Below are 16481 nucleotides of genomic sequence, written 5' to 3' on the forward strand. Positions count from 1 at the left end.
CAAATCTGCAGGATAATTCAAGTCGCTTTGCTGGAGGAAGCTGGGAGTCTGCCTAAAAACATGTCATGGGATTCATTTAGACTCGTTTACAATAAAAATCTGATTCTTTTAGGGGGACACCACACAATAATAGATAAGTGAAGTGTAATAGGTGAAATTTGTGCATTGAAGTGGACCAATTTTCACAAGATGTAAAATAAGTCTCTGATGTGTGTGTGTGTGTGTGTGTGTGTGTGTGTGTGGGGGGGGGGGGGGGGGGTGAGATTTCAGCTCAAAATACCACACAGATAATGTTTTCTTACTCTCTGAAAACTGACCCTTTTAGGCTTTGATCCTAATTGTGCTGTCTTAGTGACTGTCGCTTTAAATTCAAATGAGACTGTGCTCTTTTCAAAAGAGGGCGGAGCTACAAAAACCTGTGTGCCACAATAGCAGCAGACGCAAAATTCTACTGACGGACGCCTGCTTCTCACTCAGGGCTATTTATGCTAATGAGAGAGAGAGAGAGATGGTCACTAGTGGGCGGGGCTTTCCCCCTCTGATGACATGTACAAAGGTAGAATGTCAATCAAAGTGTTTCTGCAGAATGTTCTCAAGTGTGATTATGAAAAATCAAAACTAATACATTTTTACCACTAGAAGCTGGTTTTATTCACACACCGCTGCCACACATCGGTGTTTACATTTTCACATACTCAAGTATACTCAAGTATAATTGTATAGATCATTTGAGATTATTCTGTAAGAACTAGCATTAGGACACATGTTCTCCTAATGGATGTAGTTTTCTTTGCTTTTCTCCCTTTCATTTTTCTTTCAAGTGCCTTTTAAACATGTTACTTTACTTTTTATAATTTACAAAATATGAGTATAATGTATAATACACCTGACAATTCCACATGTTTGTATATTTTAAGGTCATTTAAGAGAGCATACTGAGAATTAAATGTCAACATATTGTCAGGGTGTAAAACATCTTTAACCCAGGGTCGATATAGGTGGCATCATGACAAGGTGCTCTTGACCCTTGCTGATTCAATTGAGCAGGAGAGGCGCAAGAAGAAGCATGGTAGTACAGATAAGGAAACCATCAGCTTTTATTAAGGAGGGGGCAAGTCTGGTCACAACTAGGGCAGAAGCTAAGTCAAGCTTGCTGCAAGCCACAGGCGCTTGGGAATTGAGAGTTGATGTTGGAAGAAAACTGCAGTTCCCTGAAGTGGTTCACACAGCCCTTCATCCAGATATTGTCTTGTGGTCAGATAAAGACCGTAAAATCATTTTAATAGAGCTGACTGTGCCACGGGAGGAGGGTTGTGAAGAGGCTCATGAGTTGTGAAGAGGCTCATGAGAGGAAGGCCTTAAAGAACACACCACTAATCCAGGAGTGTAAAAACAAAGGTTGGCAGGCATGGTTGTTTCATTAGAGGCAGGGTGTAGAGGCTTTCCTGCAAAGTCAGTATGGCGACTGATGTCAGCTTTAGGTATGGAAGAGAAGAGCAAGAAACATGCTGCTCGCAGGATGGGAGAAGAAGCAGAACGAGCTTCATGCTGGATATGGAGTAAGAGAGAGGAGGAAAGCTGGAAGCCATGAGTAGATAGGCAGTGGCTTGGCCACCACTGCCGACCCACCAGCTGGAGAGTGTTGAGGTAAAGGTCGAAACACTCAGGGAAGGTTGAGAACCACCTGATGACATCTACTTGTGGCAGACAGCTATGGTTACTTAGTAGAGTAACCAAAGGAAGCACCAAAAAGGTGTATGTCACAATGCAACTTGAAATTCTCTATGACTCAAATGAACATTTACTGCAAACAAAATGAAAACAAGACTTGCAGTGTAAAAACAGTCCAAATACTCCAGTAATGCTCTCCTCAGCTCTGAACTTTAAGAGGGTTTCTCCAGGTTTCACCAAGTCAAATTTAAGACTTTAAGACCTTTTTAAGACCATCAAGAATAAAATTTCAGACTTGTGTAGGGCTAAATGCTAAGAATTTTATTTAATGCCCCAGCAGAAAAAAATTATTTACTTGCCCCATCAAGAAACAAATTCAAATTAGTTATTTCCTAGCCACATATTTTAAATAATGTGTCAAATCAAGCAGATTCTTGTCACGATACTGGAATTCGGTACCAATCTGTATTGAAATTTTAAAAAATGTCAATTTCCTGCTAACATTTGAGCGCTGTTAAACACCGCTGATTTGTAGAAAAAGATCCAAAGAAAATCTGCACACTGCCACTTTAGCTCTCAAAGAAATTTTTAATGTCACAACGTTTCGACCAACATGGTCTTCATCAGGTGGTGAACCAGCTGATGAATCACCTGATGAAGACCATGTTGGTCGAAACGTTGTGACATTAAAAATTTCTTTGAGAGTTAAAGTGGCAGTGTGCAGATTTTCTTTGGATCTTTTTCTACAAATGTTTGATTTTGATCGAGCACCTGTCTTTGAGATTTTTTGATGTGCGCACACTTCTGTTTTTTGCTAAACACCGCTGATTTGCCATTACGTTCATGTGGAGCGTTTTAAAGCCGCAAAGATCAGCTGGTTTGCCTATAAGCTGAAATACGAGTGATCCGCTGATGAATCGTGGCTTTAAAACGCTCCAGTGTCCCTGTATCTAAGGCTACACTAAGTAAATAGTGGTGAGTTCAATGAACCGATGACCTTTACTGCCAATCACAGTTATTTCTGTTGAGCATGTGAACACAATGACAAATCAGCGCTGTTTATGAACGCGCTCAACAGCGCTAAAATGTTAGCGGGAAATGGATGTTTTTAAAATTTCAGTATCGATTGCTACCGAATTCCAGTATTGAGACAACTTTTACAGTTCTTTCAACATAATAAAAAAAAAAAAACTCTATAAAACTTTAACAAACTAAAAATGTAAATGTATTCACAACATACTGTTATAACATCAGTTATAAATAGCGTTTTGCTGAAGGTTTTATTGAGATGTATTGTTGGTGACTGGGTGTGATTGGGTAGCTTTACATAAAGGACAATTAGGACCCATTTAATGGTGCATTATGTAAGTTTGACACCCAGTGGTTGAACTAGGTATTACATTCCTGGATCAAAACCAATGCAAGCACAGGTTGCCAGATTAAAGAGCGAGTCTGACTTAAGTTGTGTTCTAAATTAAAGCAACGGCACGCGATAGAGGGAATATTTTTAATATTAAAAGGAGTTTTTCTTCTAACCAACACCTGGAACTGATATATTGGAAACGGTTTCTATTTCTCACAGGTGAACAACAGAAAACTGACATTGATCAGCTCAGGTACACCTCATGTGCTTTATTCAGTGTTAAATGCTAATAATGTGAGTTTGAAAGCCATTTTACATGACATTTATTGCCATATACTGAAAGCAGCAGCAGATAGTTCACCTCAGATCTAGAAAATAAAATAAACCGTCTGAAATTGAGCTTTAGACTCAAAACCAACACATATAAAATATTTAAATTTCTGTCGTGTTTCGTCTGGTGCAAACAGCCAAATCGCTTATCACTGCAAATCTGGTCAAGTAGAGTGTTGTTAGGACATGTGGTTACAATGTAACCTGTTTACCTAATGTTTGCGTTCGTAATATTTATATTAATTGCTAATTAATAACCTCATGTGGAACTCTGAATCTGTAGCTGCGTCTCAAATGGCACACTATACACTATGCACTTACACACTCAACAGCGGATAGATCACCTCAGATCTTGAAATTGAACTTTAGAACTAAACACACATCAGTGATTCAGCATGTACATTTAATAATGTTAATATGTATTCAATAGATTATAAACCTTACCATTTCGTTATATTTTACTTCATAAATATAAGTGTGCTTCTGAATGGCTGTATTTAAATGTCGTGTTTCGTCTGGTGCAAACAGCCAAATTGCTCCTCACTGCAAATCTTGTCACGTAGTATGTTGTTAGAACACGCGGTTACAATGTAATCTGCTCATTTAATGTTTACATACGTAATATTTACATCATTTGCTAATTTATAACCTCATGTGGAACTGAATCATTTCGGAGTCTGCTGCTGTCCACCAGAGGTCGCATTTCGGTCACGGACGCATGCTTTCAGAGCCTTTCTCAATGAATAAATAAAATACGCTGTTTTCCACTAAGGCAACCCGGGGTGCTGAAATATAATTGGCTAAAGTGGCATTGAGCAGGTTAAAATGACCAAAACAAAAACAGTGTTCCAGCAGGGAAAACATATTTTCAAAGCAGAATATCTGACTTCAGCATTGTTTTTCAGATGAATAAGAATGTTCACTTAGCATGTTTCTTAAATATCTGCAAACATATTAATGGTATTTTTATGCTTTAGAAGAGTCAAAAACTTACACACAGCACCTTTAAAATGATTTAAGACCTACACGTCAATATTTCAGCAAATTTAAGACTTTAAGGCCTAAAATTTTGTTTTTGAAATACAAGACATTTTAAGACCCCTGTTTAATAAATAGAGAAAAATAAGAGTGATGTGTACCTGGGATGTGTTGTCCTCCATATGTGATGTTGACGTCATAGAGTCCAGGCACATACGGGGTGTATTCCACATTACAGCTGCCGTCTTTGTTATCTTTGCAGGACATTTTAGACTCGGATGGGCCTTCGACGGTTATTCCTAAACCTCCAATACCTGCTCCTCTGTACAGATCAAAAGACCGCTGGTTAGACAATCTTACAATATAATTAATAATATCTTTTCATCTAAAATATCAATCAGAATCAGAACGAACTTTATTCGCCAAGTGTGAGCAAACACACAAGGAGTTTGTTGTGGGTTTTTTCCAATTTTGTACACGTAAACAGAAGACAGAAGGAGATTAAGAAGTGAAAAATATAGTAAACAATAATAATTATGAAGTTATATAAATATATCTGCACATCTAGATGGAATGTTTTAAAACAATCGCTCAACAAGGTTACATTTATTGAATCATAATTTAAGTTAAAAACAGCCATACTGAGAAATATAACCATTTCAAATAGCAATTTCTAATGTGAATATGTTGTAAAATGTAATATATTCCTGTGATATAAGGCAGCATCATTACTCTAGTTTTCAGTGCTATACAATCCTAATTTGAAGATGCTGATTTGCTATCAAACATCAAATTTAATGTTAAAAACTTAATATATATATATATATATATATATATATATATATATATACACGCATTATATACTGTACAGATGTGGACAATATTGTTGGTACCTTTCAGTTTGTCCAGGTCAGTTTCATTAGTTTGCCTTTATTGATGCTTGTTTTGAGCCACAATTTGAAAGCAACATCTGATTTTCAATAGTTTTTTTTCTAATAGTTTATTTTATTGGTCTAATGTATGACAAAAGTTAATGATCGAGAGAGGTAAACCGTATTTGTCCATTGTTAATCGCATCCCCCAACCCCTCGTTCATTAACTCAATTAATAAAACAAGGAAAATAAATATAGAAATGCACAGATACCAAATGAAGTACATTAGATGTACTTAACCATCACCTAAGAGAATAACTGCATTACAAAATTAATAATTAAACAATTTAATTAATTAGTAATAATAACTGAAAAAAAAACAAACAAAAAAAAAGTTACACGTTGCCAGTACGAGGCTCCTAAGTCTTACAGTGCGTTCACATCAACAGCGATCAAAGTAGCCGGATATCATTCATTTTAAATGGGAGCTGGTGCTGATAAGCGTCGAGAAGCGCGTGTTCACCGGTGTGGCCATCGAGGAGAGTTGAAATCAAGTCAACTTTATGGTAATGAGCTGTGACGTGGTTCGGCGGCAACCAGGGTTGTTGCTAGATGGGATATGGATGCGGTTGGAAGTTAACAAGAATTATTTATTGAATTTCCCATTAATCGTATTTTATTAACGTCTACCCCCACCCCAACCCTAAACCCTACCGTCACAGTAACGTAAAAACAGTTGTTGTACAGAGTATTATTTATATTATCTATTAAATTACCCAATAAATTGTATTTTTTAACACCTACCCCCACCCAACCCAACAGTCACAGTATTGGAAACATATTAATTATTGTTATACAGTTCCGACCACAGTTGTTCCCAAGGGTTTGATTATTGCGGTCGCTGGATTTTCAATTATTTATAATATATTTTCTTACAGGGACATACATTTTAAAAAATTACTGGCAAATTGATTTGCATTAATGATATATATATATATTTTTTTAAAAGCAGGAATCTCACGCTAACTATAACAAGAGTACAAAACAGTATTGCTGCTTCAGAATATTTCAGACATGGACCCATATTGAATATGTGGCGCAAAGCCAAACCACACGCATCAACTTGATCTTCCATCGTTAAATGAATTTAATCAACAACATTTTCACGCTAGAAAGCATGTTTTTATGCGAGAATGTAACTGATATCCTGCAACGGCTCCTTTAAATATGAGATTAATGTAGTGTATGTTGACACTTGTCTGTGGAGCAAAAGGCAAACAGCATTGTCACCAGAGCGAACTTTGATGCTCTCGCTGCCTTTGGTGTGAACGCACAGTTATAAAATGAAACTGAGTGAGCCGGAGAGAAAACATCTTACCTTTTCAAGTCTGATACAGCAAAAACTGTACTGATTTTTAGTCATTTTTGATTAATCCCTACTTCAAGTATTTCAGTCGCCACTTTAGTTTTTCTTTCTTCAATGGAAGGATGTAAACAAAATGTCTGTATATCATGTACATAATTGAGTAATATAACGTAAAGTATCATTTGTGTAAATCTTGATCAATTTTATAGTAGTATTCAAGTCGTTTAAATGTTTCGCAACATTATAAATGTCTTTGTCATTATAATGACTCTGTCAATACTGAATAAATCTTTTAATTTACATTTAATTATGATCCTAAACGTCAGAATGATTTGTTTGCTTGTTTATTTCCACACCAGCAACTTATGGTTATTTTATGGGGCGATCAATAAAGATGAGAACATATAAGAAATAATAATAACAACTTAAATTTTTAAATTAAAAACCTTTAATGTGTTTTATTACTTCAATATATGATAAACGACCTAAAATTCTTCCTTGAGAGACATTTTTAAAACATCCAAAGTTTTCTCAGTGTAATAATATCCTTGTCCACCTTTAGAATGGTAGTGTTGGTAAATATTGTACATTTATGAATAGCCAATAAAGACCAAATGTAAGATTAAACATGAATAACAACATAAATTTTTACATTAAAACATTAAATGAGATTTTTCACTTCATTTTATGATAAATAACTGTAAATTATTCCTAAAGCGACCTTTTTAAAACCTCTATCAAAGCTTTTTAAAACCTCTATCAGTGTAACCTTGTCCATCTTTAGAATGGTAGTGAAAGTAAATACTGTAAATTTATGAGTAGCAAATAAAGATCAAATGTAAGATTGATTTGGATCTCTGACCTGGTGATGATTGAGAATTTGTTGGGTTTTTCAGTGAGAGCCTCTTCCAGTCCGGGACCCTGGGCCTGAACACGCGAGGGGTCACAACCTTCGCCCACCCCGACCTGGAACGGACTCTTGGGAACCGGAGTCTCATCATACAAAACCTCCACACTGTGAACTCCTACAGCGAGCAGACAAAACACAATCCCAGTCAGCTTCACTAAAAGATTTCAAGTTATTGTACTTTCAGAAGATCATTTATGATGTAAAAATGTCTACGTTTGGAGAGAAAAAAGTTCTTAAAAGTTCTTTAAAAAAATAAATAGATAAAATTTATGTATTTTGGATTTTCTTTTTCTTTTTTTTTCTTTTTGTAATGGAAGCAAAGCTGACCAACGCATTTACTAAGTCAAATAACTAAACAAATAAATAAATAAATAAATAAATACACAGATAATTGACCTATGCACTTAAAATAAATAAATATATACATAAATTATTAACCAATGCATTTAAAATAAATAAATAAAATAAAATCATGTATTTAAAATTAAATCAATATATAAATAAACAATTAATTGACCAATGCTTTTTAAACAAATAAGTTGAATAAATAAAAAATTGACCAATGCATTTAAAACAAATAAATATAAACATAAATAATTGACCAATGCTTTTAAAATAAATAAATATATAAATAAATAAAATAATGCATAAAAAAAAAAAATAATAATAATATTAAAAAAAATAAAAAAAATAAAAAAAAAATCAGTCGACCAATGCATTTAAAATAAATAAATAAATAAATAAATAAACAAATAATGAAATAATGCATTAAAATAATAATAATAATAATATAAAAAAATAAATAAAAAAAAAAACAGTCAACCAATGCATTTAAAATAAATAAATAAATAAATAATGCCATTAAAAAAATAAATAAATTTTAAAAAAAAACAGTCGACCAATGCATTTTAAATAAATAAATAAATAATGCATTTAAAAAATAATAATAAAAAATAAATCTGTCGACCAATGCATTTAAAATAAATAAATAAATAAACAATGCCATTAAAAAAATAAAAAAACAGTCGACCAATGCATTTAAAATAAATAAATAAAATAATGCATTTAAAAAATAATAATAAAAAATAAAAATAAATAAATACATCAGTCGACCAATGCATTTAAAATAAATAAATAAATAAATAATGCTTTTAAAAAATAATAATAAAAAAATAATAATAATAAAAAAAACTGTCGACCAATGCATTTAAAATAAATAAATATATAAATAAATAAAATAATGCTTTAAAAAAAAAAAATAATAATAATAAAAAATAATAATAAAAAAAGAATCAGTCGACCAATGCATTTAAAATAAATAAATAAATAAATAAATAAATAATGCCATTAAAAAAATAAATAAATAAAAAAAACAGTCGACCAATGCATTTAAATAAATAAATAAATAAACAATGCCATTAAAAAAAATAAATAAATAAAAAAAACAGTCGACCAATGCATTTAAAATAAATAAATAAAAAAAACAGTCGACCAATGCATTTAAAATAAATAAATAAATGCATTTAAAAAATAATAATAAAAAATAAAAATAAATAAATAAATCAGTCGACCAATGCATTTAAAATAAATAAATAAATAAATAAATAAATAAATAATGCATTTAAAATAAATAAATAAATAAAATAATAAAAAAACTGTCGACCGATGCATTTAAAATAAATAAATAAATAAAATAATGTTTTTTTAAAAAAAAGTAATAATAATAAAAAATAATAAAAAAAAAAATCAGTCGACCAATGCATTTAAAATAAATAAATAAATAAATAATGCATTTAAAATAAATAAATATATAAACAGTTAATTCACCGATGCTTTTAAAATAAAATAATAAAAGGTTTCTCCCATAGCATCTTGGTTTAATCACTCACTGTTGAGCTGTCATTGAAAACGAGCCTGTCACATCATAAATCTGTCTAAATTAGCTGTATATATTGGCAAGCTTTATTTCTGTTCTTCAAAACACAAAGCGTGAATTAACTGTGCAAGATGAAACTTGTCATAATCAATCAATCAATAAAGAACACCTATAGACATAGCATGATAGGTTTTAATCCAACAGAATGCATGAACTGGCTAAATGTACAGCTCACATTCCTGTACATGAATGTAAACATAATCCAGTGTTTGTAGTGAACAAGCAGCCAATTGTGAATAAAATGAGATCTGATCGTCAGACCATAAGTAGAGCCTTAAGCAGGATGTTGTGCATTGTACCATTCTCGAATGGTGTATATTCCACATTATAAGTGCCGTCGCTGTTGTCCTGGATGATGCAGTCTGTAGCAGCGCCTGAGGGGTTTTTCACATCAGCTTTAATGTGTTCCCCGCCAACTTTAGACAAAGCTCGGGCATCCACAGTGAAGCTAGCCGTAGCTTCTCTAAAAATACCTGCAATCCAGAGAGAAAATGCAAAAATATGGTTCAAAAATGTATTTCATCTGCAAAAATGGTACAGCTTTTAAAGGGATAGCTTACACGTTAACAATCTAAAACAATGGTCCACTAGTTAATGTTCAATTCAATTCAATTCCCCTTTATTTGTATAGCGCTTATACAATGTAGATTGTGTCAAAGCAGCTTCACATAAAAGGTCACAGTAAATAGTATTTGTAATGTACAGCATTTGTAATGTACAGTACATTACTAAAGTACTAATATTAATGTACAGTACATAATCTACAGTACATTACTGTACATACAGTAATGTATTTGCTAACAATGTATTGTTAGTATTTGCATTTATTTGCATTGTATTTGCAGTAATGTATTTGCTAACACAAACCACGAAACAAATAGTTATACATTTATTATATCTTTGTTAATGTTATTTAAGTTAAAGGGCACCTATGGTAAAAAATCTACTTTTCAAGCTGTTTAGACAGACATATGTGCATGTATGGTGTATAGACCGTCATATTGGGGTGATATAAACACACCCAGTGCTTTTTTTTCAATTTAACAATTGAAGATCAGTTTCAGATCGACCGCAACTTCACGTAGGAGAGCGGTCCCCCCGCCCACCAATATTGATTGACAGGCGCGTCATCATATCCTCAGTTTGTTGATTCACGTCCGCCATTTTCAGCGTGAGTCGAAGCGATATCACTAAAGGAACACCCTTGCTTTATTTTTAGATGCAGGGCTCATTGGGCTCAACACAAGATCAATATTCTCCACATTATCGCTCTAATCGGAATTATTGGTTGTATCTTTAGGTAGGTTTGCAAACGTGTGTACTTCTCATTGAGTCTACCTTATACTTCAGCCGTTTGCATTTCTCGCGATCCCAGGAGCTCCCTGTGATCTTAACTAGCATGCGTTTTACAATTCTAAACATCGGTTTCTATCAGGGTACACTCAAGTCGACGGCTGGGCGCCGCGGACCGCTGCAGAAACCTATGTGTAGAATTCAAAAATGCGTGGTGCGACGATTCGGGACACTTCATGTATCTGCCGCGCCACAGAGAGTGTCTGGTGTGTCGTGTTGCGGCTTCGAGCGGCGCATCCGGTGCCTCAGTCAAAGCTAATTCAGTGTGCGTGGTTATTAGTTTCTGTGTACAAGCTCGGCACTTGAAACTAGCACACAGTTGGCTGTAAAACTGTACAAAGACACAAATGATTTTGTACTCTCTGCTTGGTCTGTGTCAGAGACGTACATGTACGACTGATTGCTGGTCCTCTCACTCCTGCTGCCTACACTCTCTCAGTCTGCCTGTCAGACTCTGTTGCAAATACAGAGCGGGTGAGCTCATGGCCCCGCCCCGCCCCCTTGTTACATTGGGCGGGAAGCCGAAACTAATATACATGTGAAGCAACACACCAATAAATCAGCGAACTGTGGACACGCCCCCAACATGACACTTTTTAACACATTATAATAAAACAATCTGAATTGTGTTTTGAACTGAACCTAAACTGGCACACTCAGAAGAACCATAATATTAATATTACATCAGAAAAATGAGGTAAACTATGTGCCCTTTAAATAACATAAGTTCATGTTAACTCATGGCCCAGTAACTACCCAGTGCTTAATTTGTAAATGACAAGGTCCCGGAACAAATCGGGGTAACTGATCCGGCATGTTACCAGAGAAGGGTGAGGTGTCACGAAAGTAATTGAAGAGCGGTGGGGGGGGGGGGGGTCAATTAAAATAACAAATAGTTTTTTTTTTTTTTGTCAAATAAAAAGTTTCGAGTCATCCACCATAATTTTGCAGCTCAAAGGTATTAGTTCAGGCACCGTTTTGGCACTGATACCCTTTTAACAGTATTGATTTAATCGAAATAATCCCAAATGATACCCAACCCTAGTTATTGCTCACACAAAAGTTAGATTTTCTCATCATTTATTCACACTCAAGTGGTTCTAAACTTATCAGATTTTTTTCTACTGTTGAACACAAAAAAAAAGATATTTTGAACAATGTTGGGGGAAAACAGCCATGAAAATCAATAAGGAATAAAAAACTCCTATTGCAGGCTATGACTATTTTTCTCCCCAACATTTTTCGGAATATCCTCCTTGGTTTTCAACAAGAAATATGGAGTCAATGTAGGGCCATATATACTTGCAACATAAAAGCAAGTTTTGCAAACAAAAAATAAAGTATCGAGCAAAAAATGGATTGACTCCATAAAGAAAGAAACTCAAACAGGTTGGGAAAAGTAGAGGATGAGTAAATGATGGAGTTTTCATTTTTGAGTGAACTGTCCCTTTAAATAAAAGCATAATTAGCAAAGTATTTGTGCAAAATGCTTTTTTTCATGCAAAGAGCACACTGTACATAACAAAGAGTTCAAGTGTGATAAAATAAAACGTTTATTTTAGATGTTTTTACCAACTAGTCTGAGAGACGCCAGTCTTTATAACCTAACTGAAAAGAAAGAAAGAGCGCCTTGGCTTAATTACGTCATTTAGAGCACGACTGCACATGAATGCCTCCATATAAACATCTCTTTAAACAGATTTGGTTATGAAATCAAAAGGAATGGGAGGAAAGTTCAGTGAGCCATGAAGCCAATCCAAAGAGAAACACGTTTTCAGAAGCTTACATGACGTAGCACTAATATATTGCATTATATTTGTGCCATTCTACACTGAATTATTGGACTGTATATGGAATTATGCACAGCACTCTTTACATGCAGGAGAACTGTCCATCAAAATCTCACTAGCCAATCAGAGTCAACCGCTGTTAACCAAAATCTGTTGTGCCAAAATACGTCAGTAAAACTTGTTGAATCACATCCACAAATGCTAAAGTAGTAGGCATATTGGGAGAGCTTGTTACATATTTGTGAAAGAGTTGACTTTTGGTTCATTGCAAGCGTATTTTTCTTCTTTTGTAATGGTGTGGTGGTGATGTTTTTGATTTTTGATGTTAACTTTTAATCGGAACAATTAAAATTCCATATTTGTAACCTAATTTTGTCTTGATATTTAAGGAAGAAATTGCCAGCAGCGAAAATCTTGGACTGTGGACAATGTGAAACATGTATTGATCTCCGATGAGTCCACCTTCACTGTCTTTCCCACAGCTGGGAGAGTTACAGTGTGGAGAAGCCCCCAAGAAGTATCCCACCCAGACTGTTGCCTGCCCAGAGTAAAGCATTGGAGTTGGTTGAGTGATGGTTTGGGCTGCAATATCATAGCATTCCCTTGACCTAATTCTTGTGCTAGATGGCCGCTGGGTCTTTGCCAAAGACTACTAAACCATTCTGGAGGACCATGTGCACCCAATGGGTCAAACATTGTATCCTGAAGGTGGTGCCGTGTATCAGGATGATAATGCACTAATACACAGAGCAAGACTGGTGACAGTAGTTTGATGAACATGAAAGTGAAGTTGAACATCTCCAATGGCCTGCACAGCACCCAGAACTAAACATTATTGAGACACTTTGGGGTGTTTCAGATGAGCGAGTCAGAAAATGTTTTTCTCCACCAGCATCACAGGTGAGTTATGGTGTGGAGAAGCCCTAAAGAAGCATATCACCCAAACTGTTGCATGCCCAGAGTGAAGCATGGGGGTGGATCAGTGATGGTTTGGGCTGCAATATCAAGGCATTCCTTTTAGGCCCAATACTTGTGCTGGATGGGCGCTGGTTCACTGTTAAGGACTACCGAAGCATTCTGGAGGACCATGTGGGTCAAACATTGTGTTCTGAAGGCAGTGGCGTGTATCATGATCATAATGCCCCAACACACACAGCAAGACTGGTGACAGAGTAGTTTGATGAACATTAAAGTGAAGCTTCTCCCATGGCCTGCACAGTCACCAGCACTAAATATTATTGAGCACTTTGAGGTGTTTTGGAGGAGTGAGTCAGGAAACGTTTTCCTCCACCAGCATCACATAGTGACTTGGCCACTATTCTGCAAGAAGAATGGCTCAAAATCCCTCTGGCCACTGTGCAGGACTTGTATCTGCCATTCCCAAGATGAAATAAGGCTCTATTGGCTGCAAAAAGCAGGCCCTACACCATACTAATGAATTATTGTGCTTTAAAAGCAGGCATTTCAGTTTCATTGTCCAAACCCTGAATATATATAACACTGAAAAGCATTACAGTCATACCATATTAGTCGACATATTTATTATTGACAGGCCTAATCAATACCTTCTCCTGTGACTCCTGGCCCGAACACCTTGACTTTGCTGGTATCCACAGCCGGATCCACCTTCACTTTAGCAGGGAAGCTGGGAACAGTCTTTCCTCCGTATTTCAGCTGCAGTGTATACATGCCTGCGGTCAGCGGGATATAAGTGACCGTGTACGTCCCGTCTTTATTATCCAAAACCTCCGTCTTTGCCTTGACTCCAGAATCAGACTCTGCATCCAGCGTCAGCAGTCCCGGTCCGGCTGTAGTGCAGTCCACATTTAACACACTGATCTCGCCAACTTTCCCTCGTTTCAGGCCTGAGCCGGATGCTAACACTTTAGTTGGATCAAATGGGTACTGGACATCAGCGTGGAAAGGTGATCCGGGAATATGGACGTTCTCGAAGAGGATATTGACAAGATATTCTCCAGGCTCTGTGGGAAGGTACGACACAGAGCAAGTGCCGTCGCCGTTATCAGAGCACTCGATTTTGGCTTCGGTCGGACCTTCAACAGTGAGGCCAAGACCACCGGTTCCAGCACCTTTAGTGTCAATGGTGAACTCAGCAGGACTTGATACAAGACCACCCTTCAGTCCCGGACCGAACGCCTTGACCTGGGCAGAGAAATGTATGCCATTAAATACAAATACAAGACTTACATCTGAAAATTCTTGCATAACAGCATGTTAAATACTCCTTACAAAGTGACAAAGACTAATCTACACACATAAAAAGAATCAGTGCTTGGTGTAAAGAGGTAAAAAAGTTAATTAGTAACTGTAATTTAATTGCATATGATTTACAAAGAAATTAGTTACTGTAATAAATTACCTAAAGGTCTCCTATAAAGAAAATCTGGGTATACCAATGCATAGTATAATAAGAGATCCGTATATGGAAATGGCCATACCGTGAGTCTATGAGACCAGTGTTTACTTGTTATCATGTAAATTCCACGAGTGTAAAACCCCAGTGGACAACAGACCAATTAGAAGACAAAACAAACTGTGATGAGAGTCACGGGCCACGCCCTCCACATTTGCATGTATGACTACTTTAGGTCATTCATCCAGACCTGGGTTCTCTTGATGACTAGTTTAAGAACTAGTAACCAGTTACTGTAATTAAATTAGTTATGATTTACAAATAACTAGTTAATGTAATTAAATTATTTACTGAAAAAGTTACTGTTCTTTTTGGGGTAATTTAATTAGTTAATTATAACAACATGTATAAATTAATTCAGAGTAGCAGAGAAACTGTATTTTTTTGTGTTACAAATATTTTGCAATGTCAAAAGACAGTCGAAATCAAAAGACAGCCAAAATCAAAGAGTAAAAGACAGCCAAAATCAAACTATGTCCCAAATAAAAGCCGAATGAAGCTTTGGTTTGATCATACCTTGCTGGGATCTGGAGGCAGCATGGCTTCAACAGGGAAGGGGCTTCCGGGCACCAAATGTCCATCGTAGAGGAGCTCCAGCATGTAAACACCCTCCTCTTTGGGGATGTATTTGACCAGACTGCCTCCTTTACCAGGCTCCACCACGCAGGGCACAGATTTCCCTGACGGACTGGTGACCTTGACCTCCAGTTTGCCTTGTCCACCTGCTCCTCTCGTACCAACCGCAAACTCTTGATCCTCACCCACTTGAACCCCTGCAAACGAATATCAAATGGAGACTTTTTAATAAATAAAATTAGTCAAATTAAAGTGCTTAGTTCATAATTTTAATTAAACAAGTGCATAATAATAAACAAACATTACATACAATAATAAAAACGAACATATTATATATAATTTAATTATTAAAATCACCTCAATTTTCCATGTCATCTAATATAACGTTGGATTAAACTATTCTTGAAATGAAACTAAAAATAAAATAAACAAAATCATACGGTTTTCCAGGCCATCCACTTGGATCTTGCTAAGGTCAAGTGGAGCAGCAACACCGACAGTGAAGGGGCTTTTAGCAATCGGGTCTCCACCGAAGCTCACCGTTATCACCATCTCTCCCTGAATTGGTATAGAAAACAATGATCAAGCCAGAAGAAAAATCCCACAAGAGGTCTAATTCGCAGGTTTACATTGGTTTAAACATGCGTAAACATCTCTACCTGCTGGACTGGGGTGTACTTGACAGTATGGGAATAGTCATAGTTATCAATGATCTCGAAGTCTTGGACAGGCTGTGATTTATTTGGGCCAGAAAACTGCACATCCAGAGGAGCTTTACCTGCTCCTTTAGTGTAAACCGTGAAGTGTGTTGGCTTTCCACTCTCCACACCTGATAGTAGAAAACAAAGAACCATTTAAAGACTCCAAAGATATCAAAATGCATACAACAGACATCCAAAAT

At 35.7% G+C, this 16481-nt stretch overlaps 1 protein-coding gene across 1 annotated transcript in view; it reads right to left on the reverse strand.

The window, feature by feature from the left end:
• The window catches only part of LOC130236987 (filamin-B), a 231664-nt gene that overhangs the window by 72166 nt on the left and 143017 nt on the right, over nt 1-16481 (reverse strand). Inside the window, exons 17-23 of the mRNA XM_056467758.1 lie at nt 16240-16409; nt 16021-16138; nt 15521-15777; nt 14136-14733; nt 9727-9900; nt 7444-7606; nt 4504-4664 (exon numbers count right to left, since the gene is read on the reverse strand). Coding sequence (XP_056323733.1) covers nt 4504-4664; nt 7444-7606; nt 9727-9900; nt 14136-14733; nt 15521-15777; nt 16021-16138; nt 16240-16409 — 1641 coding nt within the window. The remainder of the gene's footprint in view (nt 1-4503; nt 4665-7443; nt 7607-9726; nt 9901-14135; nt 14734-15520; nt 15778-16020; nt 16139-16239; nt 16410-16481) is intronic.

The sequence above is a fragment of the Danio aesculapii genome, chromosome 11 (assembly GCF_903798145.1).
Source record: "Danio aesculapii chromosome 11, fDanAes4.1, whole genome shotgun sequence".
Lineage (NCBI taxonomy): Eukaryota > Metazoa > Chordata > Actinopteri > Cypriniformes > Danionidae > Danio > Danio aesculapii.